Source organism: Hylobates moloch, unplaced genomic scaffold, assembly GCF_009828535.3.
Source record: "Hylobates moloch isolate HMO894 unplaced genomic scaffold, HMol_V3 SCAFFOLD_12, whole genome shotgun sequence".
Lineage (NCBI taxonomy): Eukaryota > Metazoa > Chordata > Mammalia > Primates > Hylobatidae > Hylobates > Hylobates moloch.
The window spans coordinates 50,025,224-50,049,977 of record NW_026652287.1 but is presented as its reverse complement, the minus strand read 5'-3'; the positions used below and the strand labels follow the sequence as shown (position 1 = coordinate 50,049,977).

Here is a 24,754-nt window from a genome sequence, read left to right as displayed (position 1 = left end):
TCGCTCACGATCTGCCTTCTGGGTTGAGCCGCTGTGCCTTACAAGGCTGGGACCCGGCCTTTTCTGTCCTGGTCCCTGGGTCCACCCTGGGACGGGCTGTGTATGTGTCTGTCCCTTTCCTTTTTCTTTTTTTTTTGAGATGGAGTCTCACTCTGTCACCCAGGCTGGATTGCAGTGGTGCTGATCTTGGCTCACTGCAACCTCTGCCTCCCGGGTTCAAGCGATTCTCCTGCCTCAGCCTCCCGAGTAGCTGGGACTACAGGCATGTGACACCACGCCCAGCTAATTTTTTTTGTATCTTTTTTAGTAGAAATGGAGGTTTCACCATGTTGGCCAGGCTGGTCTCAAACTCCTGACCTCAGGTGATCCGCCCGCCTTGGCCTCCCAAACTACTGGGATTACAGGTGTGAGCCACCACGCCCAGCCATGTCCATTTCTAGGTTTGTACACAGCTCCCTAAATGAGGAGGTAGGCCCAGCCTGTCCCCTTCTGCAATTGGGCACTCTCTGGGCTAGGTGAGAAGGAGTCTCACTCTTTCACCCAGGCCGGAGTGCAGTGGCGCGATCTCGGCTCACTGCAAGCTCCGCCTCCTGGGTTAACACCCTTCTCCTGCCTCAGCCTGGTGAGTAGCTGGGACTACAGGTGCCCGCCACTGCGCCCGGCTAATTTTTTGCATTTTTAGTAGAGACGGGGTTTCACTGTGTTAGCCAGGATGGTCTCAATCTCCTGACCTCGTGATCCGCCCGCCTTGGCCTCCCAAAGTGCTGGGACTACAGGAGTGAGCCACCGCGCCCGGCCCCTTTCTGCTTTTCAAATCCTTCCCTATCCAGAGCTTTTTATTTTTTTGCCCTGGGGTTAATGATTAATCTTGGGACCTTCGCCACGTGGTTGACATGCCTGAGAGAGGACTGGAAAAATCCTTACATTGGGCACACGCTGGGCTAGCCTGAGTTCACTCCGTGTGTCTGTCCCCCTCCACCACCAACAGGACCCCCGAGGCTCTCGGATGATAGAGTGGAGACACTTGAAGCCATTCTGCTGTGGTAAGTTTCTTCCTCTGTGGCTTGGGGGCTGCAGATGTGATAAACCTTCCAGGAAAACAGAATATTCTCTGTCCAGGCCCCCTCCCTAACGTACCCCCACTGCTGCCCCAGCTGGAGGGGACCAAGGAAGAGTGGAGGGCAGGTACCCACCTGGGAGGTGAGGATGCCATGGGTTTGGATCTGGGAGCCTCAGCCTGGCCCACAGTGCCTTCCCTGTGGATTTGGACCCTCTGCCCACGTTTCTCTGTGCCCAGGACTCAGGCGGGGCTCCTGCTCAGAACTCAAGACCTTTCTGGAATACTGGGGCACCTGTTCTCACCTTGTTTTTTATTTTTTGAGACGGAGTCTCTCTCTGTCACCCAGGCTGGAGTGCAGTGGCACAATCTCAGCTCACTGCAACCTCTGCCTCCTGGGTTCAAGTGCTTCTCCTGCCTCAGCCTCCCGAGTAGCTGGGATTACAGGTGCACGGCACCACGCCCAGCTTATTTTTTGTATTTTTAGTAGAGACGGGGTTTCACCATGTTGGCCAGGCTGGTCTCCAACTCCTGACGTCAGGTGATCCACCTGCCTTGTCCTCCCAAAGTGTTGGGACTACAGGCGTGAGCCACTGCGCCTGGCCTGTTCCCACCTTCTTCCTGCTGTAGGTTGCAGATTTTGTCATCTCCATTGCATGAGATATTTCTTTTCCAGCTAGAAGTCAGAAAGGACTTTGCTTTTTTTTTTTTCTTTTCCTATGACTAGAAGGACTGTAATTGACATACCCCACTTTGCTTTGGCTGTGAGGGGTGCTATGCCCCAGGAGAGGGCAGGGGATAGGTAGGATGTGGGGAGTCTGGGGACGGCCATGCACACACCTGGGCTGTCCAGAAATGGGGTAACAGTAGAGCCACAGGCAGGATCATGGGGGTCTCTAGGTGACCTTTCCTCCTTCTGTCTCCTGTCGTGGGTCTCAACCTCTTTTCTTCTTCTTCATCTTCCTTCTTCTTCTTTCTTCCTCTCCTCCTCCTCCTCTTCTTCTTCCTCTTCTTTTTCTTCTTCTTCCTCCTTCTTCCTTCTTCTTTCCTCCCCCCTTCCTCCTCCTCCTCCTCTTCCTCCTTCTTCCTTCTTCTTTCTTCATCTTCCTCCTTCTCCTTTTTCTTTTCTTTCTTCTTTTTTTTTTTTAAGACAGTCTTGCTATTGTCACCCAGACTGGAGTGCAGTGGCACGATCTCAGCTCACTGCAACCTCCACCTCCCGGGTTCAAGCCATTCTCCTACCTCAGCCTCCCAAGTGCCACCAGCCCTGGCTAATTTTTGTATTTTTAGTAGACACAGTGTTTCAGCATGTTGGCCAGGCTGGTCTCGAACTCCCAAACTCAGGTGATCCGCCCACCTCAGCCTCCCAAAGTGCTGGGATTACAGGTGTGAGCCACTGTGCCTGGCCTCAGCCTCTTTTCTTCTGTTCCATCTTCCCTGTCTGCCTTCTTTATTCCCTCTCGTTCACTTGATGGCTCTCTCTGTGTCAGCAGCTATTTGTTGGGCACCACATAGATACTGCCATGGGGTGAGCTTTTAACCCAATGGGGGAAGCAAACATGAACTAAACAGCCTGGATAATGTCAGTTGTGATGAGTGCTAGGAAGAAGTTCAAAACTCAGAGAGGGCAAATGGGGCTGTATCCCAGCCCGGGGTGGCAGAGGCAATCCTGGAAGACTGCCTGGAGGAAGATCCTTTTCAGCAACAAAGAAGGAATGGGGGACAACCAGGCAAAGCAAGGGGGCCAGGAAGCATGTCCCAGACAGGGAGCCAATGTATGGGAAGGGCTGTGGATGTCTATGGGAGTGAGGTTGGAGACAGGAGACAGGACAGAGATGTCGAGTGCTGAGAGCAGGGGTGACATTGGTAAGAGCCAGGGAAGAGAATGGACTTGATCTTTTCTTAAAAAACTTTTTTTTTTCCTCAAGAGGCAGGTTCTCTCTCATTCTGTCACCTAGGCTGGAGTGCAGTGGCGTGATCATAGTTCACTGCAGCCTCTACCTCCTGGGTTCAAGTGATCCTCCCACCTCAGCCTCCCAAGTAGCTGGTACCACAGGCGCGTGCCACCAAGCTCAGCTGATTTTTTAAATTTTTGGTAGAGACAGGGTCTCAAGATGTTGCCTAGGCTGACTTGATCTTAAGAGCACAGAGTTGGCGAAGGGGTCAACCTCCTGTTTAAAAAAACCCTTTGAGGCCTGGCTTGGCGGCTCACACCTGTAATCCCAGCACTTTGGGAGGCTGAGGCAGGCAGATCACCTGAGGTCAGGAGTTCAAGACCAGCCTGGCCAACATGGGGAAACCCCGTCTCTACTAAAAATATAAAATTAGCCGAGTGTGGTGGCGGGCGCCTATAGTCCCAGCTACTCAGGAGGCTGAGGCATAAGAATCGCTTGAATCTGGGAGATGGAGGTTGCATGAGCTGAGATCATGTCACTGCACTCCAGCCTGGGCAAAAGAGCAAGACTCTGTCTCAAAAAAATAAAGAAATTTAAAAAAAACTCTTTGGGATATGTATAGACCCATGATTCTCAACCAGGGTGACTGTGTCCCTCTCTCAGGGAGCATTTGGCAAAGTTGGCCACAGACCCCTTACAAAACATGCTGTCAGGACACACATCCCCAAATGTCCTCTAACCATCAGAGGCTCACTTTGTCTGAATATGTGGGGGAAAAAACCGTTTTAGCCGTCACATCTTCTGACTCCAATGTGATTGAGAGAAGCCGTGGGCGCCGCTATGGGTTTTGGGTTCTGTCATGAGACCCAGGGGAACCACTCTCCCTGTCCCTTCCCTGTATGGCCCTCCCCATATGATCACTGGGGACAAGTGGAGCATGTCACACTCAGGAGTGGAAGATCCCCTGGCACTGCCTGGAGTCAATGTGCCCTTTCCAACTCCTCCACGGCTCCCAGTGAAAACAGAGCTGCGGACGGGGCTCAGAGGCACAGGTGCAAAGCAAATGACAGCTCCCATGTCAGCGGCTGATGCTGTTTCTGGGGGGATGTTTGGGGGAGAGAGTGCTGTGTTCTAAAGTGTGTGCGTGTTCTCGTTCAGTTAGGGGGGTCGTTCTCACGGAGGGGTGTGGGGTCGGGTGGGAGATTCTGCCCCCAGGGGACAATGGCAATGTCTGGGGACATTTTGGCTTGTCAGGACTTTTGTGGAAGACAAGGGGTCCAACTGGCATCTGGTGAGTGGAGGCCAGGGATGATGCTCAGCACCCCTCAGTGCACAGGACTCCCCCACACCACAACGAATGATCTGGCCCTAAATGTCAGTAGTGCTGAGGCTGAGAAACCCTGTCCTGGCAGGAGACCATGTCTGTCTTGTCTGTTTCTCTCTCTCTCTCTCTGTCTCTCTGTCTCTCTCTCTCTCTCTCTCCCTCTGGGATTTCCACCCAGGGGTGACTTTGCCCCCTAGGGGCGCTATTGGCAATGTCTGGGGGACTTTTTTAGGTCGTTATATTGTAGAGGGCATTGGTACTACTGACCTTTGGTGGGTGGAGGCCAGGGATGCTGCTCAGCATCCTACAGTGCACAGGATGCCTCCACCCCGAGAGCCATGCGGCCCCAGGTGTCAGTAGTGCCCAGGCTGGAAATGACTCGGGTGGGGGGCGATGGAGTGGATGAGCCGGGCTGGCTCATTTCCCTTGTTTGTCCAGCTCACTGCCTGCCCCTGGCTCTGGCTGCAAGGCTGTGCCAGGAACTGCAGGTCCAGTCTCTTCCTGCATCCCTTCGAAGCCCGCTGGGGTCTCAGACCTGCTCTGCTGGCCTGATCCTGCAGGGTCCTGCTCTGCACAGACCCCGCCAGCTTCTCTGCGGTCTCCAGTCCTCCTGGGGGGCTGCCCAGGGAAGGAGAAGCAGCAGGGTCCTGGCTCCCTCTTCCCGTTCCTCACCGTGTCCGTGGCTCTCTGAAAAAGCCCTTTCCCAGGCACGAAGGGGTGTCTCTCTTCACACAGGCATCACCAACATGAGTTTCCCCTTGTCCGACCAGCCTGTGTTGGGAGAATGGTTCATTTTTGTTGAAATGCAAGGCCACGCGTACAACAAGTCTTTTGAAGTTCAGAAGTATGGTAAGTTGGAGAATCTCAGGGTCTTGGGATTTCAGATCTGGGAGAAACCTTAGAAACTGGTGAAGAAGGCTGGGTGCAGGGGCTCTTGCCTGTAATCCCAGCACTTTTGGAGGCCCAGGTGGGCGGATCACTTGAGGTCAGGAGTTTGAGACCAGCCTGGCCAGCATGGCGAAAGCTCGTGTCTACTAAAAATACAAAAATTAGCCAGGCGTGGTGGCGTGTGCCTGTGGTCCCAGCTGCTTGGCAGGCTGAGGCAGGAGAATCACTTGAACCGGGAGGCAGAGGTTGCAGTGAGCCAAGATCGCACCACTGCTCTCCAGCCTGGGCGATAGGGCGAGACTCTGTCTCAAAAAAAAAAAAAAAAGAAAAGAAAAGAAAAGAAAGTGGTGAAGATGGCAGTGAAGAGGTGGAGGATGACATGAGTCCCCATTTACTGAGGGCTCGTGATGGCTGGGTGTAGTTTCTGGGGATGGTCCTACACTCTTGCTTTTTTTTTTTTTTTTTTTTTTTTAGGCAGGGTTTCACGCCCGTCACCCAGGCTGGAGTGCAGTGGTGTGATCTTGGCTCACTGAAGCCTTGATTTCCCAAGTTCAAGTGATCCTCCCTCCTCAGCCTCCTGAGTTGCTGGGACTACAAGTGTGAGCCACCACACCCGGTTAATTTTTGTATTAGTAGAGATAGGGTTTGGCCATGTTGCCCAGGCTGGTCTCAAACTCCTGGCCTCAAGCAATCCTTCCGCCTAAGCCTCCCAAAGTGCACTCTTGCCTTTTATAGAAAAAAAGTATTGTAAGCCAGGCATGGTGGTGGCTCACACCTGTAATCCCAACACTTTGGGAGGCCGAGGCGGGAGGATCACTTGAGGCCAAGAGTTTGAGACCAGCCTGGACAACATAGTCCCTGTCTGTACAAAACTTTCAAACAATTATGTGGACATGGTGGCACGTGCCTGGAGTCCCTGCTACTCGGGAAGCTGAGGCGGGAGGATTGCTTGAGCCCAGGAGATCAAGGCTGCAGTGAACTGTGATTGCACCACTGTTTTCCAGTTTGAGTGACAAAGTGAGACCCTGTCTCAGAAAAAAAAAAAAAGGTGGCCGGGCACGGCAGCTAATGTCTGTAATCCCAGCACTTTGGGAGGCCAAGTTGGGTAGATCACTAGAGGTCAGGAATTCAAGACCAGGTTGGCCAACATGGTGAAACCCCGCCTCTACTAAAAATACAAAAATTAGCCAGGCGTGGTGGCATGTGCCTGCAGTCCCAGCTACTTGGGAGGCTGAGGCAGGAGAATTGCTTGAATCAGGAGGAGGAGGTTGCAGTGAGCCAAGATCGTGCCACTGCACACCAACCTGGGAAACACAGTGGCAATCTGTCTCAAAAAAAAAAAAGAAAAGAAAAGAAAAGAAAGAAAGAAAAGATTCTTAGGCTCCTACAAGAGTTCTCTCAGGACTCAATTCTTTCTGGTTTTCCTGGCTGCTCCAGGGTGTCACCTCCGCCCCTGGTGACAAGATGGCTTGACACTCCCAGGGCTGAGTCCAGAAGCAAATGGAGAAATCAGCTCTCCACTGCAGTCACCCTGGGGATGCCCCTTGTTGGCTCCCAGGGTCACAGGGGCTGGGAGGAGCCTCCTGGCCTCGTGTCCACCCTGGGATAGGCTGGAATCTGCCACCCTCTAAGCACGTAGTTTAAAAGTGACAGGAGGAGGCCCCTTGAGGAAAACGGGGTCCTAGTCCCCCAAAGATTAGGAATAGATGCAGCCCGCAAAATCCCCAGGGCTGCTCAGCAAAGCGGTGTGGATGGGTACAGTGTCAACCTCGGTGGTGGCCGGGTGCTGTGGTCCTGCAGACACCTTGCACCGGTGTCAGGGCTCCTGAGTCCACCTTAGGGACAGAAGCCAGCCCCTCCTCTCTGCTTGCTTTCTTCAGTGTTGCCCAAGTTCGAGCTCCTGATTGACCCGCCCCGGTATATCCGAGACCTGGATGCCTGTGAGACAGGCACTGTTCGGGCCAGGTGAGAAAGAGGGACCCCTGGGGCACACTGCGGGGGCCCTTCTCCTTCCCCAACCATCACGCTGCTCCCTCAAGGTCGTTCCCCTCTGCTGCCTCCCTCCCTCCCTCCCACATGGGTGTGCCCCTCCTTTCCTGGTTCCCTCCTCCCTGGGGTGTGCCCCTCCCCTAGAGCATCTCCCTTTTCTGTGACTCCCCTGTGGGCGCCTCCTCCCCAGGATGTGCCCCTCCCCCATAGTATCTCCCTCCCCCCCAGGCTTCTCCCTTGTGGGTGCCTCCTCCCTGGGGTGTCCCCCTCCCTCTAAAGTATCTCCCTCCCCGCTGGGTTCCTCCCCTGTGGGTGCCCCCTCCCCAGGTTGTGCCCACCCACTAGAGCATCACCCTTTCCCATGCCCCTCCCCTGGGGGCGCCCCCTCCCTGGAGTGTACCCCTCTCCCTAGAGCATCTCCCTCCCCCCTGGGCCCCTCCTCTGCCCTCCCCTTCCATCTCCCCCACAACTGGGCTTCCCCCTCCTCCTATAGGCAGACACTTCTACCATGGCCTTCCTGCTCCCCCAAGGGTGCCATGTGCCCCACTCCCTCCCTCCTTTGTACTGGGTGTCTCCCTGCCACATGAGTCTCTTGCACTCTACCCACTGCCTGTCTTTGTTCCCATGCTGGTGTCCCCACCCCTGTGAGCACACCCCTGTCTCTCCAAAGCATGCCCCTCTCCCGCTGTGCATTCCTTCCTCAAGGCCTGCCCTTCCCCTCTAAGATCTTCCCTCCCCAAGGGTCTCCCCTCCCCAAAGAATGCCCTACCCTCCAGGGTGTGCCTCTCCTGCACTAGCATCTCCCTTCCCCAGGGCGTCCCCTCCCAACCCCACCGTGTTCCCCCATCCCCCAAGCCTGCTCCCCGGCCTCTGCAGGCCTCCCTGGCATCAAACAGCACCCCCAGCCAGCGTGCTGACCCGAGAGGGGTTGATCCTTGTTTTTAAACGGAGTCTTGCTCTGTCACCCAGGCTGGAGTGCAGTGACACAGTCTCAGCTCGCTGCAACCTCTGCCTCCCGGGCTCAATTGATTCTCTTGCCTCAGCCTCCCTAGTAGCTGGGATCACAAGTATGTGCCACCACACCCAGCTAATTTTTGTACTTTTAGTAGAGACAGAGTTTCACCATGTTGGCCAGGCTGGTCTCGAACTCCTGACCTAAAGTGATCTGCCCACCTTGGCCTCCCAGAGTGCTGGGATTACTGGCATGAGCCACCATGCCCAGCCTGCACTCTCTCATTTTGCTCCTGTTCCCCATCCACCAGCATTCCCTCTGCATCAGGAGTGACATACAGACATTTAAGTTTCACCATCACCCCTGAGAGGGTAGTTTGAGTCCCGTTCTCTGGGTGAGGAAACTGAGGCTCAGAGAAGTTTGGTCCTTGGTTCAAAGTTGAGCTTAATGGGGCGCTTAGGCTCAGGTGCCTCTCAGGGACCCACAGTAGCTCGTGCCTCTGCACTACTCTGCTCCACAGGTGGCACCAACCTAGCCTTCTCAATTCCAGAGTTCCTCTCTGACCCTCGGTCTCTTTTTCTGTCCATCTGGAGGCTTGGTGCAGAGGATCGGAAGGCCTTGGCATCTTCTGTCCCGACTCCAGGCTGCAGGGACGGCTGTCACAACAGGATGCAGGGTGTGGAGGGAGCTGCATCTGTCACTGTACTGGTGGCCACACTATGCCAACCTGGCCTTCCTGAGGCTGGGCCCTCCCTGCCATCTTGGCTGTGAAATTGAGCATGCTTTATCCTTTTGTCCCAGGTATACCTTTGGGAAACCTGTGGCTGGTGCCTTAACGATCAACATGACTGTTAATGGTGTGGGGTACTACAGCCACGAGGTGGGACGCCCTGTCCTCAGAACAACCAAGGTGAGAAACAGGGACCCCTTCTACCCCTTCACCCAACCCCCAGGTTCACCTCCACGATCACGCATTTTATTTTACTTTCTTTTATTGTTATTATTTTATTTACTGCCTTTAAAATTTTTTTGAATGGAGACAGGATCTCACTATGTTGCCCAGGCTGGTCTTGAACTCCTGGGCTCAAGCAATCCTCTCGCCTTTGCCCCCAGAAGTGCTGGGATGATGGGTGTGAGCCACCGCTGTTTTACTTTCTAAAACAGTTGTATGGCAGGGATTTTTCTGATGATAAAATTCCTGCTGGCTGAATATAGAGACTTTAGAAAATATAAAAAGGAAGAAAATAAAGATAACTTGTTCTCCAATAGGTGGACGCGACCACTATCGATATTTTGATATGTTTCCTCGCAGGTTACTGTATGTAAAGTTAAAAAAAACACCAATTTGGCCGGGCATGTTGGCTCACGCCTGTAATCCCAGCACTTTGGGAGGCCGAGGCGGGCAGATCACTTGAGGCCATGAATTCGAAATTCGAGACCAGCCTGGCCAACATGGCCTGGGCGACAGAGCGAGACTCCACCTCAAAAAACAAACAAACAAAAAACAAAAAAACACTAATAAACACTAATTTTATTGCCTGGAGTCCCAGCGCTTAATATTTGGAAGACAGAGGCAGGAAGATCTCTTGAGCTCAGGAGTTCAAGGCCAGCCTGGGCAACATAGTGAGATCCCATCTCTAAAATAAAATAAAAACATAAACAATTTTATTGAGATATCATTCACATAGCATACAATTCACCCACATAGAGTGTACAACTTGATGGTTTTCTTTTTTTTTCTTTTTTTTGAGATGGAGTCTCGCTCTGTTGCCCAGGCTGGAGTGCAATGGCGCGATCTTGGCTCACTGCAAGCTCCGCCTCCTGGGTTCACGCCATTCTCCTGCCTCAGCCTCCCCAGTAGCTGGGACTACAGGTGTCCGCCACAATGCCCGGCTAATTTTTTTTTTTTTTTTTTTTTTTTTTAGTAGAGACGGGGTTTCACTGTATTAGCCAGGATGGTCTCGATCTCCTGACGTCGTGATCTGCCCACCTTGGCCTCCCAAAGTGCTGGGATTACAGGCGTGAGCCACTGCACCTGGCCACAACTTGATGGTTTTCATATAGTTGCAGAGTTGTGCAACCATGGCTGTTATCCAATTTTAGAATTGTTCCACCATCCTTCCCCACATCCTTCATGTCCTTTTGCAGAGAATCCTCATTTCCCTCCTCTAGTCCCTGGCAATTACTAATCTGTTTTCTGTCTCTGTGGATTTGCCTGTTCTGGACATTTCTGTGAATGAATCATACACTGTATGTCCTTTTGTGTCTGGCTTCTCTCACTCAGCATCATGTTGTTGATGTTCATCTACATCATAGCATGATCAACACTTCATTCCTTTTTTATGGCTGCATCATATTCCCTGGTACAGATGGACCACAATGTGTTTATCTCTTCATCCACTGGTGGACATTTGGGTTGTTTCTGCTTTTTGGCTATTATGTCTCATGCTACTATGAACATCCCTGTGCAAGTTTTTCTGTGGACCTACATTTTTGTTTCTCTTGGGTTCGTGCCTAGGAGCGGAATTGCTAGGTCAGAGAGTAACACTATGTGTAACCTTTTGAGGAACTGCCAAATGGTCAATGTGGCTTGCACTATTTTACATTCCCACATGTTTAAAGTTTTGTAACCTTTTTTGGTCTTTCAGCACAATGTTACGTTGTGAGTGGGCTACAGTACAACAGACACCCACCTTCTTGGAGATTCCCATCCCTCTGTAGGTGCCCTGACACGAACCCTTTCAGCACCGGCTCCTCCCCACCTCTCACCCAAAGCTCCTTCTTAGTCCCTTTCCCACCTGGGACACATCTGCTCCGATGGGTTCCCCTCTCTTATCTCTGAGATATCTTTAATTTAATTAATTTATTTATTGAGATGGAGTCTTGCTCTGTCTCCCAGGCTGGAGTGCAGTGGCGCAATCTTGGATCACTGCATCCTCTGCCTCCTGGATTCAGGCAATTCTCCTGCCTCAGCTTCCCAAGTAGCTGGGATTACAGGCATATGCCACCATGTTGGGATGATTTGTGTATTTTTAGTAGAGACAGGGTTTTACCATGTTGGCCAGGCTGGTCTTGAACTCCTAACCTCAAGTGATCTGCTGCCGCTGGCCTCCCAAAGTGCTGGGATTACAGGTGTGTGCCACCATGCCTGGCCCATCTCTCTGCTCTCTGAGGCTTCTCTCCCATGGATTGAAAACCATAACCCCCCACCTCTCCCATTCCTGACACTGGCACCTTGGAGAATCCCAGCCATTCTCCTCGGAGGCTACCAGCTGATGGTCTTTGTCTTAGTTCTCTCATTTACGGAGTAATTTATTCCACAGCGCTTTCTGAATAAGGATTATTTGCCAAGTCCCAGGGTGGGATCCTGAGATGGGAATTGAATGAGGGAGTTCTGGTGCCCCAGAGTGGGGCTGAACAGGTTCAGATGCCCCCTCTGTTGCCTGGGCTGTGGGAGATTGTGTCAGCATGGGAATCTCTGTCCTCTTTTTTTTTTCTTAACCCAGGCTGGAGTGCAGTGGCACAATTCAGGCTCACCTCAACCTCTGCCTCCTGGGTTCAAGTGATTCTCATGCCTCAGCCTCCCGAGTAGCTGGGATTACAGGTGCCCGCCACCATGCCCAGCTAATTTCTTGTATTTTTAGTAGAGATGGGGTTTCGCCATTTTGGCTAGGCTGATATCGAACTCCTGACCTCAAGTGATCTGCCCACCATGGCCTCCCAAAGTGCTGGGATTACAGGCATGAGCCACCGCGCCCAGCCTCTTTCCTCTTCTGCCCAATGGAGCCAACATCCATCTTCCCTGGGATGATGTCCAGATCCAGTGAGGGACCCTCTGCACGGTCCCGTGGCATAGATTGCATATGCCACCAAATGACCCCTGGCCCTCCAAGCAGCTGAAGAGTCTTGCACCTCAGGTGTGTGTTTCAGGGACAGCCCTCAAAGACACTCCAACCCCGAGCGAGCACGGGCTGCGTTTTTCCTCCCTCCAGATCCTCGGCTCCCAGGACTTCGACATCTGCGTGAGGGACATGATCCCAGCGGACGTCCCCGAGCACTTCCGGGGCAGGGTCAGCATCTGGGCCATGGTGACTGGTGTGGACGGGAGCCAGCAGGTCGCGTTCGATGACTCCACCCCCGTGCAGAGGCAGCTAGTGGACATCCGGTACTCCAAGGACACGAGGAAGCAGTTCAAGCCGGGCCTGGCCTATGTGGGGAAGGTAACTTGGGGGTGACTGTGCTGCATTCCATCCGAGGACCACTGTGAAACCACCACCACTAGCCACTAGCTCCGCAGTGGTGACTCAGCTGAAAACGGATCCCCTGACATAACCTTTGCGGAGAGTGGAGAGGGCTTGTGTTCCAGGTGAGGGGCAGGGGACATTTTCCTCCACGGGAAAGGATGATCTACTCTATTCCACTTGGACAGACATTTGAGTAGCCATTTATTAAAGCAACTCCTCTAAGGCAGTCCTGTTTCTTCAATGGGTTCATTTTTTTTTGAGAGACAGTCACACTCCATCGCCCAGGCTGGAGTACAGTGGCTCCATCTTGGCTCACTGCAACCTCTGTCTCCCAGGTTCAAGTGATTCTCCTGCCTCAGCCTCCCGAGTAGCTGGGATTACAGGCACATACCACCAAGCCCAGTTAATTTTTGTATTTTTAGTAGAGACGGGATTTTGCCATGTTGGCCAGGCTGGTCTCGAACTCCTGGCCTCAAGTGAACTTCCTGCCTTGGCCTCCCAAAGTGCTGGGGTTACAGGCGTGAGCCATCACTCCTGGCCCTTCACTGGGTTGATTTTATCCCCTGAGGACCTAAGTTGAGAGCCCTGCGGAGGCAGACCTCCTGTTCCTGAGACTGACGGGTGCAGACCCATGTGACATTTTGAACGAGCCTCTGCCTCCCACCCACTCCCTCCCACTGCCACCCACCCACAAGTCTTATGCACAGTAAATTTTGGGGTGTCCAGATGTCGTGATCCTTATATATGTTTTCTTCTTAGAGACAGGGTTTTGCTCTGTCGCCCAGGCTGGAGTGCAGTGGTGAGATCGTAGCTCACTGCAGCCTCGACATCCTGGACTCAAGCAATCCGCCTGCCTCAGCATCCTGGGTAGCTGGGACTGCAGGCATGATCCACCACACCCAGCAAATTTTTTTATTTTTAAATTTTTATGTATTTATTTATTTTGAGACAGAGTCTCGCTCTGTCGCCCAGGCTGGAGTGCAGTGGCACAATCTCGGCTAATTGCAACCTCTGCCTCCTGGGTTCAAGCGATTTTCCTGCCTCAGCCTCCAGAGTAGCTGGGATTACAGGCATGCACCACCATACCCCACTAATTTTTGTATTTTTAGTAGAGATAGGGTTTCACCATGTAGGCCAGGCTGGTCTTGAACACCTGACCTCAGGTGATCCACCTGCCTCAGCCTCCCAGAGTGCTGAGATTGCAAGCATGAGCCACCGCGCCTGGCCAATTTTTTAATTTTTTGTAGAGATGAGATCTTGCTGTGTTGGCCAGACTGGTCTTGAACTCCTGGGCTCAAGCAGTTCTCCTGCCTCAGACCCCCAAACTGCTGGGATTGCAGATGTGAGCCACTACACCCAGTCATTATTCTTATTTTAACTGTTAAACTGGGGTAGGCTGGGCACGGTGGCTCATGACTATAATCCCAGCACTTTGGGAGGCCCAGGTGGGCAGATGACCTGAGGTCAGGACTTCAAGACCAACCTGGCGAACATGGTGAAATACTGTCTCTACTAAAAATACAAAAATTAGCCAGACATGATGGTGGACACCTGTAATCCCAGTGACTCAGGAGGCTGAGGCATGACAATTGCTTGAATGTGGGAGGCGGAGGTTGCAGTGAGCCAAGATCACACCACTGCACTCCAGCCTAGGAGACAGAGTGAGACTCCGTCTCAAATAAAAACAAACAAACAAACAAAACCCCACAAAAAACTGAAAACAAAAACAAACCTGGGGCATCTTCACCCCAGTTGCAGCAGCAGGAGTGGGGCAAGGCCAACAGAGCCCAGTGTCACGCAAGGGGAAAGTAGGCCACACCCCTGGCCCTGTGTCTGCCTGCACCCAGTTCCCTTTTGCCGTCCATGAGTGATGCTGGCTGGCTGTCCTCACACTGAGTCCTGACCTTCTTGCTCTGCTTCAGAACCTCCTTTCTCTTCTCCATGCTAGTGTTGGAGCCACCTCTATCCCATGCACAGACACATCTTCTGTGTCCCTGGCTTTGAGGGCCCCAGCTTGAGTAGAAACTAAAGTACCTTGTGCAGGGTCAGAATGTGAATGAAGAAGAGGTTTAAGGCTGCAAATTTGGTACAGAGCATTTCACATATGACAGAAAATACCTACCATCTGCATTCAAGAAAGGAGTGGTTAGGCTGGGCATGGTGGCTCATGCCTATAGTCCCAGTGCTTTGGGAGGCCAAGGCAAGAGGACCATTTGAGGCCAAAAGTGTGAGACCAGCCTGGGCAACATAGTGAGATCCAGTCTCTACAAAAAATAAAAAGAAATAGGCCAGGCGTTGGTGGCTTACACTTTGGGAGACCAAGGTGGGAGGATTGCTTGAGACCGGGAGTTTGAGACCAGCCTGGGCAATAGAGCAAGACCCCAGCTCTACAAATTTTTTTAAAAATTAGCCAGGCATGGTATTGTACACCTGTGGTCCCAGCTATCAGGAGGATGAGACAGGAGAATTGCCTGAGCCCAGGAGGTAGAGGCAGCAGTGAGCTATGATCGGGCCACTTCACTCCAGCCTGGGCAACAGAGCAAGACTCTGTCTCTCAAAAAAAAAAAAAAAAAAAAAAAAGGGAGTGGTTAATGATTATCATGTGGGCTGAATCCTGATTCACTCCATCACCAAATACCTGCACAGCTGAGGGCTGTTTTAGGGTTCTTCAGAGGCTACAATCTATGCTCCTTTTAAAACATCCATGTCTGCCTCATTCTAACTGGCTCTCCAACCAGTCTGAATGGGTGAGGTTTAAGTGTCACACTGAACTGTCCATACCCTGGTATGGCATCAGACTAATGACCAGCACATGTAATTTGTACTTCATGACATCTTTGCCAAATCCAAGGGCATGAAGGTCTACCCTTATGTTTCTTCTAAGAATGTTATAGCTTTAGCTGTTACATTTAGGTCTGTGATCCATTTGAGTTTGTGTATATGGTGTGAGGTAGGGATGCAACTTTATTTGAAACTTTTATTTCTTAAGAGACAGGGTCTCATTCAGTCACTCAGGCTGGAGTGCAGTAGCACCATCATAGCTCTCTGCAGCCTCCCAGACTCAAGTGATCCTCCCACCTCAGCCTCCTGAATAGTTGGGGCTATAGGCGCATGCCACCACACCTGAAATTTTTAAGTTTTTTGTAGTGAGGTCTCACTATGTTACCCAGGCTGGTCTGGAACTCCTGGCCTCATGTGGGATTATAGGTGTGAGCCACTGCGCCCAGCTTCCATGTCTGCCTTGGAAGCCTCTTGAGTGGCTGGGACCACAGGCACATGCCACCGCTCCTGGACCTGTGAGTCCTTTTTTGTTCCCCTTAAGGATTGTTTTTGCTATTTGGGACTCGTTGCAATGCCCTGTGAATTTCAGGAGCAGTTTGTCAATTTCTACAAAGAAGCCTGCTGGGATTCCAGTGGAGATTGCATTGATTCTGCAGATCAGTTTGGGGATCATGGCTGTCTTAACTCTGTTGTGTCTTGGGTGACCTTTTCTAGGTGGAGCTATCCTACCCCGATGGCAGCCCAGCTGAGGGGGTGACAGTCCAGATTAAGGCAGAGCTGACACCGAAGGATAACATCTACACCAGTGAAGTTGTGTCCCAGGGTGGACTAGTGGGGTTTGAAATCCCCTCCATCCCCACGTCAGCCCAGCATGTGTGGCTGGAGGTGGGTGAGTCCCGCGGACCCTTGTTATTCAGCCAGCAGGTATGGACTTGGGGCCTCCCCCAGGCTGGGTGCAGGCACCTGATCAGTGGGCCTGGAGCCCATCCCAGCCCTCCAGGAGTACACATTCCACTAGACAGTGGGATGGACAACACAGCCATCCTGGGATCGGGTGGGAGGTCAAAGAGAGATAAGGGTGCCTGGACCAGTTGTGCCAAAGGAGTCTTGTCCGAGGAGATCTCTCCAAATGGACTCCTGACCATGGGGAAGTCAGCCAGGCTGCTTCTGGGCGGATGGAACAGCATGGGTGGAGGTTCAGAGGCAGACCGTGATTATACTGTAATCAAAGTCTCACAAGTGCTCAACCACATTGAGCCATTTTGGAAAGAGACTGGGGAGAGAGCCAATGGTGGTTTCCACCACCTCACAGGGGTGCTCAGTGGAAGGCAGTGTCAGGTGAAAGAGTAATCTGATTTTTTTTTTTTTGAAGAGACAGGGTCTCACTCTGTTGCCCAGGCTGCAGTGCAGTGGCACCATCATAGCTCACTACAGCCTCGAACTGCTGGGCTAAAGTGATCCTCCCGAGTCAGCCTCCCAAGTACCTGAGATTACAGGTGCATGCCTGTAATTAGCACCACACCCAGCTAATTTTTAAAATTTTCCGTAGAGGCTGGGCGCAGTGGCTCATGCCTGTAATCCCAGCACGTTGGGAGGCCGAGGTGGGCGGATCACCTGAGGTCAGGAGTTCGAGACCAGCCTGGCCAACATGGCAAAACCCCGTCTCTACTAAAAATACAAAAATTAGCCAGGTGTTTTGGCAGCCACTTGGGAGACTGAGGCAGGAGAATTGCTTGAACCTGGGAGGCGGAAGCTGCAGCGAGCCGAGATCACGCCACTGCACCCCAGCCTAGGCAACAGAGTGAGACTCCATCTCAAAAACAAACAAACAAGCAAATAAATAAATAATAATTTTTTCTGTAGAGATGGGGTCTTGCTATGTTGCCCAGGCTGGTCTCAAACTCCTGGCCTAGAGCCATCCTTCCACCTCAGCCTCCCAAAGCATAGGGATTATAGGTCATGAGCTGCCATGTCTGGCCTGATCTGATTTTCGATACCCAGTGATCACTCCAGAGTCTTTAGCGGGGGGTGGCTCAGGGCGGGCCCAGGCAGGCAGACAGGAGGTGAGGACAGAGAGATCTCCAAACTGGAGCTCTTGAGGAAGTAGATCCGGAAGGCCTTGGTGTCCCGTCATCAGGGGAGGGGGAGGGAAGAACAGGAGGGATTGGAGAGGGTGTCCCAGCCCTTGGCTTTGGGAACTAGCAGTGGACCTGGTGGCCCTGTAGAGAGTAAATACGTAGATGGGAACTGAAGACACTGTGGTCACTTTGTCCTCTGTGGGCACCATGTCCTAAAGGTTTTAACCACTGAAGCCACTGCCTTTGCTACTCAACATTCACAGCCAGATGTGTTCACACTTTCTTGTGTTGGATCTGCTGCTCAACACACAGCACAGCTGTTTGGTCACCTGGGCCACTGTTCTGTTTTTTTTTGTTTTTTTTTTTGACACAGAGTCTTGCTCTGTCACCCAAGCTGGAGTGCAGTGGTGCAATCTCGGCTCACTACAACCTCTGCCTTCCAGGTTCAAGCGATTATCCTGCCTCAGCCTCCTGAGTAGCTGGGATTACAGGCGCCCCCCACCACGCCCAGCTAATTTTTGTATTTCTAGTAGAGATGGGGTTTCACCATATTGGTCAGGCTGGTCTTGAACTCCTGACCTCAGGTAATCCACCTGCCTCGGCCTCCCAAAGTGCTGGGATTGCAGGTGTGAGCCACCGTACCCGGCCCACTGTCCTGTTTTAAGAGAGTGACCACAGCCTGGCATCTCTCAGACTCCTTGAGGAACCAGAGATCTGCCCTGCCCATCCCCTACCAGGTGGGAGATTGCAGTGACTTCTGACACCAGCTACCCGGAGCTGGGCCACACTTCACAGGTGGTGGGCACGGCCCTCTCCACAAGACTACCCTGAATTCTGACATCAGCTGCAAGTCCAGGGGTTCCTGGGCCACCTGTGCTTCCCACCCACTGGCTGCAAATTCCACTACCCCACCACCTTTTAATTACAGCTTTACCATTGCAAAATCACACAAATTAGAACGAACCAAAGAGAGAGATGCATAGGGCGAGTTCTGGGCAATTCCCAGATTGGAAGCTTTGTGTGTTCTCTGCACAGAACCAGGATATATCATCCCCACAAGCTGAGCATTGCTAAGCAGGAAAGCTCGCCTGAGCTTTGGTGTCCAAAGTTTTTTGTGGGGACCTCATTTCATCTGCATGATTGATTAAACCACTGGCCATGGGACTGATCTCAATCTCCTGCCCTCTCCCTTCCCTGGAGATGGGCTGATATCCTGTGGCTCAAAGCCCAGCCATCTAATCACACAACTGGCCTTTCTGGTGTGGCCTGTTTATACCCTATTTAGAATCTACCTACTTCCCAGGAGCCAGAGACAGAGGCAGGCCAACTTTTTTTTTTTTTTTTTTTTTTTTTGCGACGGAGTTTTGCTCTTGTTGCCCAGATCGGAATGCAATGGCGTGATTCCAGCTCACTGCAACCTCTGCCTCCCAGGTTCAAGTGATTCCCCTGCCTCAGCCTCCCAAGTAGCTGGGACTACAGTTGCTGGCCACCATGCCCGGCTAATTTTTTGTATTTTAGTAGAGACAGGGTTTCACCATGTTGGCCAGGATAGTCTCGATCTCCTGACCTCATGATCTGCCCACCTTGGCCTCCCAAAGTGCTGGGATTACAGGTGTGAGCCACCGCGCCTGGCTCAACTTCTTTTTAAAATTATTTCAGAGATATGATCTAGCTCTGTCGTCCAGGCTGGAGTGCAATGGTGTGATCATAGCTAATTGCAGCTTTGAACTCCTGGACTCAAGTGATCCTCCTGCCTCAGCCTCCCCTAGTAGCTGAGTCTCCAGGCACAAATTTTTTGTAGAGACTGGATCTTGCTAAGTTGCCCAGGCTGGTCTTGAACTCCTGGGCCCAAGTGATCCTCCCACCTCCACCTCCCCAAATGCTGAGATTATAGGTATGCACCCACTGTGCCTGACTCCCACTACCCTTTGACCAATCTTGGACGCTTGCTTCTTTTTTTTTTTTTTGAGACGGAGTCTTGCTCTGTTGCCAGGCTGGAGTGCAGTGGGATGATCTCGGCTCACTGCAGCCTCTGCCTCCTGGGTTCAAGCAATTCTTGTGCCTCAGCTTCCTGAGTAGCTGGGATTACAGGCGTGTGCCACTACTCCTGGCTAATTTTTGTATTTTTTTAGTAGAGACGGGATTTCTCCATGTTGGCCAGGCTGGTCTCGAACTCCTGGCCTCAGGTGATCCACCTGCCTTCGCCTCCCGAAGTGCTGTGATTACAGGTGTGAGTCACTGTGCCCAGCTGGACACTTGCTTCTTGGTGCTAGGAAGAATGGGCTGGACAACTGGCTACTACTCCCTGAGGAATGGGGAGGGGGTTCCCCAAAGGGATATGGAGCATGAGAGGGTGTTTCTTCTGGGCAGAGGAGGCAGAAGAATCCCCAAGACCCCCTTTCTGCTCTCGGTACTTGGGTGTTGACCCAAGCGTCTTCTCTTCTCAGACCAAGGTGATGGCACTGAACGGGAAGCCCGTGGGGGCTCAGTACCTGCCCAGCTACCTCTCTCTTGGCAGCTGGTACTCCCCCAGCCAGTGCTACCTGCAGCTGCAGCCACCCTCCCACCCACTGCAGGTAAGATTTTCAGGTGCTGCCCTTCCTGGGCCATGTGGGATCCAAAAGCAGCATGAGCCGGGTGCTGTGGCTTGTGCCTGTCATCCCAGCACTTTGGGAGGCTGAGGCGGGCAGATCACTAGAGGTTAGGATTTCGAGACCAGCGTGGCCAACATGGTGAAACCCCATCTCTACTAAAAATACAAAAATTAGCTGAGCGTGGTGGTGCGTGCCTGTAATCCCAGCTACTTGGGAGGCTGAGGCAGGAGAATTGCTTGAACATGGGAGGCGGAGGTTGCAGTGAGCTGAGATCACACCACTGCACTTCAGCCTGGGTAACAAAGCAAGACTCCTCAAAAAAGATGCAGCATGAGTGAGCCTCTAAGGCAGCAGTAGCCAGCCTTATTGGCACCAAGGATTGGTTTTGCGGAAGACAATTTTTCCACAGACCGGGGCACAGGTGTGGGGGATGGTTTCAGGGTGGTTCAAGGACATTATGTTTATATTGCACTTTATTTCTATTATTATGACATTGCAATACATAATGAAACAATGATACAACTCACCATCATGTAGAATCAGTGGGAGCCCTGAGCTTCTTTTCCTGCAACTAGACAGTCCCATCTGGGGGTGGTGGGAGACAGTGACAGATCATCAGGCATTAGATTCTCATTAGGACCATGCAACCTAAATCCCGTGCAAGCGCAGTTCACAATAGGGTTCACACTCCTGAGAGAATCTAATGCTGCCACTGCTGATCTGACAGGAGGCGGAGCTCACATGGTAATATGAGTGATGGTGAGCGGCTGTAAATACAGATGAAGTTTCGATTGCCGGCCTACCACTCACCTCCTGCTGTGTGACCTGGTTCCTAACAGGCCATGAATCAGTACTTGTCCATGGCCCTGGGGGTTCGGGACCCCTGCTCTAAGGGACCTAATACTACAGCTGACACAGGGATCCCTTATCTCCCCAGCAAGGGGAGAATTCTGCAGAATGCATGCGTGCATTACTATTTGTTTCTTTTCTTTTCTTTTTTTTTTGTTTTGTTTTTGAGATGGAGTCTCACTCTGTCACCCAGGCTGGAGTGCAGTGTTGCGATCTCAGCTCACTGCAACCTCCGTCTCCAGGGTTCAAGTGATTCTCCTGCCTCAGCCTCTGGAGTAGCTGGGATTACAGGTGCCCACCACAATGCCTGGCTAATCTTGGTATTCTAGTAGAGACGGGGTTTCACCATGTTGGCCAGGCTGGTCTTGAACTTCTGACCTCAAGTGATCTGCCCACCTTGGCCTCCCAAAATGCTGGGATTACAGGTGTGAGCCACCATGCCTGGCCCATTGCTATTTATTTGTTACGGACATTTAGGCTGTGGCCCAGGGCTGACAATGATCACCACTCTGCCCCAGGGCACCACTGCACCCAGACCTGACATAGAGCTGCTGCTATGGGGCTGGATTCCCCACTACCTTCTTTTTTTTTTTTGAGACAGAGTCTTGCTCTGTTGCCCAGGCCGGAGTGCAGTGGCACAATCTCGGCTCACTGCAAGCTCCACCTCCCGGGTTCACGCCATTCTCCTGCCTCAGCCTCTCCAAGTAGCTGGGACTACAGGCGCCCGCCACCACGCCTGGCTAATTTTTTTGTATTTTTAGTAGAGACGGGGTTTCACCGTGGTCTCGATCTCCTGACCTCGTGATCCGCCCGCCTCGGCCTCCCAAAGTGCTGGGATTACAAGCGTGAGCCACCGCGCCCTGCCTCCCCACTGCCTTGAACCTTCCCTTAGTGCGGAGGCCCTGGGAGTTTCTCCACACAGACATACTGAGTGCAGAGACAAGGTAAACTTAGAGCCATGTCTGCCATTCATTTTTCCTGGGTCTATTATTTTGCAATTCTGATTATATAAGATGTATGTGTGTGTATTTTTCTTTTAATTAATAGACTTAATTTTTTTTTTTTTTTTTTTTTGAGACGGAGTCTCGCTCTTTCACCCAGGCTGGAGTGCAGTGGCGCGATCTCAGCTCACTGCAGGCTCCACCGCCCGGGGTTCCGCCATTCTCCTGCCTCAGCCTCCCGCGTAGCTGGGACTACAGGCGCCTGCCACCTCGCCCGGCTAATTTTTTGTATTTTTAGTAGAGACGGGGTTTCACTGTGTTAGCCAGGATGGTAATTAATAGACTTAATTTTTTAAGAGCAGTCGTAAGTTTATAAAAACCTTGAACAAAAAGTAGAGTTCCTGACCAGGCGTGGTGGCTCACACCTGTCATCTCAGCACTTTGGGAGGCTGAGGCAGGAGGATTGCTTGAGCCCAGGAGTTTGAGACCAGCCTGGGCAACATGGTGAAATCTCATCTTTATCAAAACAAAAACAAAAACAAAAAAACCCCAGCCGGATGTGGTGGTGCATGCCTGTAGTCCCAACTACTCAAGAGGCTGAGGCAGGAGGATCGCTTGAGCCTGGGAGATTGGGACTGCAGTGAGCCATGATCGTGCCACAGTACACCAGCCTGGGTGACAGAGTGAGACCCTGTCTGAAAACTAAACTTAACTAAACTTTATCTATAGCTGACTATTAACCAGAGTCAATCAACACAGATTTTGTACTTTCTATGTATGATATACTGTATTCTTACAATAATGTAAGCTAGAAGAAGGAAAACATTTTTAAGAAAATCATAAGGTACGCTGGCAGGCGCAGGTAAAAAAAAAAATCATAAAGAAGAGAAAATATCTTGACTGTTCATGACGTGGAAATGGATCATTGTAAAGGTCTTCTTCCTTGTCGTCTTCACGTTCAGTAGGCTGAGGGGGAGGAGGAAGAGGAGGGGGGTCCTGCTGTCTTGCTTGGGCAGAGGTGGAAGAAAATCCACACATCAGTGACATGGGCAGTTCAAACCTGTATTTCTCAAGGGTCAACTGTATATATGTGCATATATATGTATATGCTGTGTACATGTGTGTTCATAGACATCTACATACCCACTTATACATATATATATATATATATATATGTATATGTATTTTTTTTTGACAGAGTCTCTGTCTCCCAGGCTGGAGTGCAGTGGCACAATCTCGGCTCACTGCAACCTCCATTTCCTGGGTTCAGGCACTTCTCCTGCTTCAGCCTCCTGAGTAGCTGGGATTACAGGCACCTGCCACCCTGCCCGGCTAACTATTTTTGTATTTTTGTAGAGACAGGGTTTCACCATGTTGACCAGGGTGGTCTCGAACTCCTGGCCTCAGGTGATCCACCCTCTTCGGCCTCCCAAAGTGTTGGGATTACAGGCGTGAGCCACCGCGCCTGGCCATACACATCTGTATTTAAGATACATCACCCCTCTGTTAACTCCGTGGACTGGTGGCAGGCTCACTGGCTGGGCTGTTTGCATCCTGGCCGCAATCCCAGCAGAGCCTCTGGCTCAAGCTATAACCCCAGCCTTGGCAGAAATGTCACCCCTAATGGAAACCAGTTGCCATCACAGCTCCCAGGGCCCTACCAGCCCATAAACCTCTCACACTCCTTTTCTGATCACATCGAGGCCCCTAGGGTTCAGCTTGGAGGAATCGTGGCGCCAAGGCTGCCTGTTTCCTGGGATTAACAGCCCTTTGCAGAGGTTGTGAGAATGAGAAGTCAGACAGGATCATGCCCAGCTTGGCTGAGCACACTGTTCTTGTTGTAATTCCATTAAACCAGTGGTGCAGGGCGGGGACGCTGGCGCTGGCCTCCTCTTCAGGGGGCAGGAAGGAACCTTGTGTTCTCAGCTGGCCAGACCGTTGTTCTGATTAGGGGGAGACCTGGCTCTGTCACTCAGATTTTGCTCCCTGGGTGACATCTCAATCCTGTTTGAGGTGGCTCAGCAAACCCCAGCTCCTCCTTCCCACCAAACTGCCGTGAGGGGCCCGGGCACAACCTCAGGGCATGGAGGGAAGATGAGTTCATGCTGGGGCCAGGCTGGGCACAGTGCAGGGACCTCTTCCTCTTCTTCTAGCGCCAGGGCCCCGGCAGGGGGATCTGGGGGGCTCCACTCCCCACGTCTCGGCACCCACCCTTCTGAACCTGTTTTGCTTGGTGAATGGGGGCTGTCACTCCAATCTTTTAAGGTTGTTTTGATGCCATAAATTTAGTAAAGAGGAGAAAGGTTTGTGCTCTCCTTTCTTCCCCCAAGATCTCAAGCAGAAGGAGACTTTTGTTTGGGTGTCTTCTTATAAGGGGGACATTTATAAATTCAGAGTGAAATTGAAAATGTTAATATAATAAACAACCATAATACCTTCACCTAGATTTATAAATTAATACTTTGCTTATATCCTTTCATTCATCCCTCCATCCACCCTCCATCCCTCCATCTGTCCCTCTCTTCATCCCTCCATCCATCCGTCCTCTCTCCCTCCATTCATTCACCCTTCCTCCCTCCCTTTTTCCTTCCTCCCTTCCTCCACCCATCCATCCACCTACTAACCTTTATCCACTCATCTTCCCTCCATCCATCCACCCTTCATTCATCCATCCATCCACCCTCCCTCTGTGCCTCCCTTCATCCATCCATCATCCATCTACTCTCTTCTTTCTTCTTCCTTTTTCCTTCCCAGTCATCATCCACCCACCCACTATCCATCCATCCCTCCATCCATCCATCCATCCATCCATCCATCCATCCATCCATCTATCCGCCCTTCATCCATTCATCCACCTTCTCTCCCTCCTTCTTTTCCTCCTTTCTTTCCTTCCTCCACCCATCCATCCACCCACTACACTTACCTATTTATCTACCATCCATCCATCCATCCATCCATCCATCCATCCATCCATCCACCCTTCATCCATTCATCCACCCTTCATCCATCCATACATACATGCACCCTTCATCCATCCATTCATCCACTCCCCCTCCATCCATTCTCCCTCTGTCCCTCCCTTCATCCATCCATCCATCTACCAATTCACCCATCCACCCATTTCTCTACACATTTTTTGGTTGCAGCATTTGAAAGCAAGTT

General features: G+C 51.7%; 1 protein-coding gene across 1 annotated transcript in view; it reads left to right on the top strand.

Annotated features, from left to right (window-relative positions):
• CPAMD8 (C3 and PZP like alpha-2-macroglobulin domain containing 8) overlaps nt 1-24,754 on the top strand; it is a 133,978-nt gene that overhangs the window by 15,470 nt on the left and 93,754 nt on the right. The window contains exons 7-13 of the mRNA XM_032170053.2: nt 989-1,043; nt 5,012-5,125; nt 7,045-7,129; nt 8,907-9,015; nt 12,098-12,325; nt 15,845-16,015; nt 19,656-19,784. Of these exons, the coding sequence (XP_032025944.1) occupies nt 989-1,043; nt 5,012-5,125; nt 7,045-7,129; nt 8,907-9,015; nt 12,098-12,325; nt 15,845-16,015; nt 19,656-19,784 (891 nt within the window). The remainder of the gene's footprint in view (nt 1-988; nt 1,044-5,011; nt 5,126-7,044; nt 7,130-8,906; nt 9,016-12,097; nt 12,326-15,844; nt 16,016-19,655; nt 19,785-24,754) is intronic.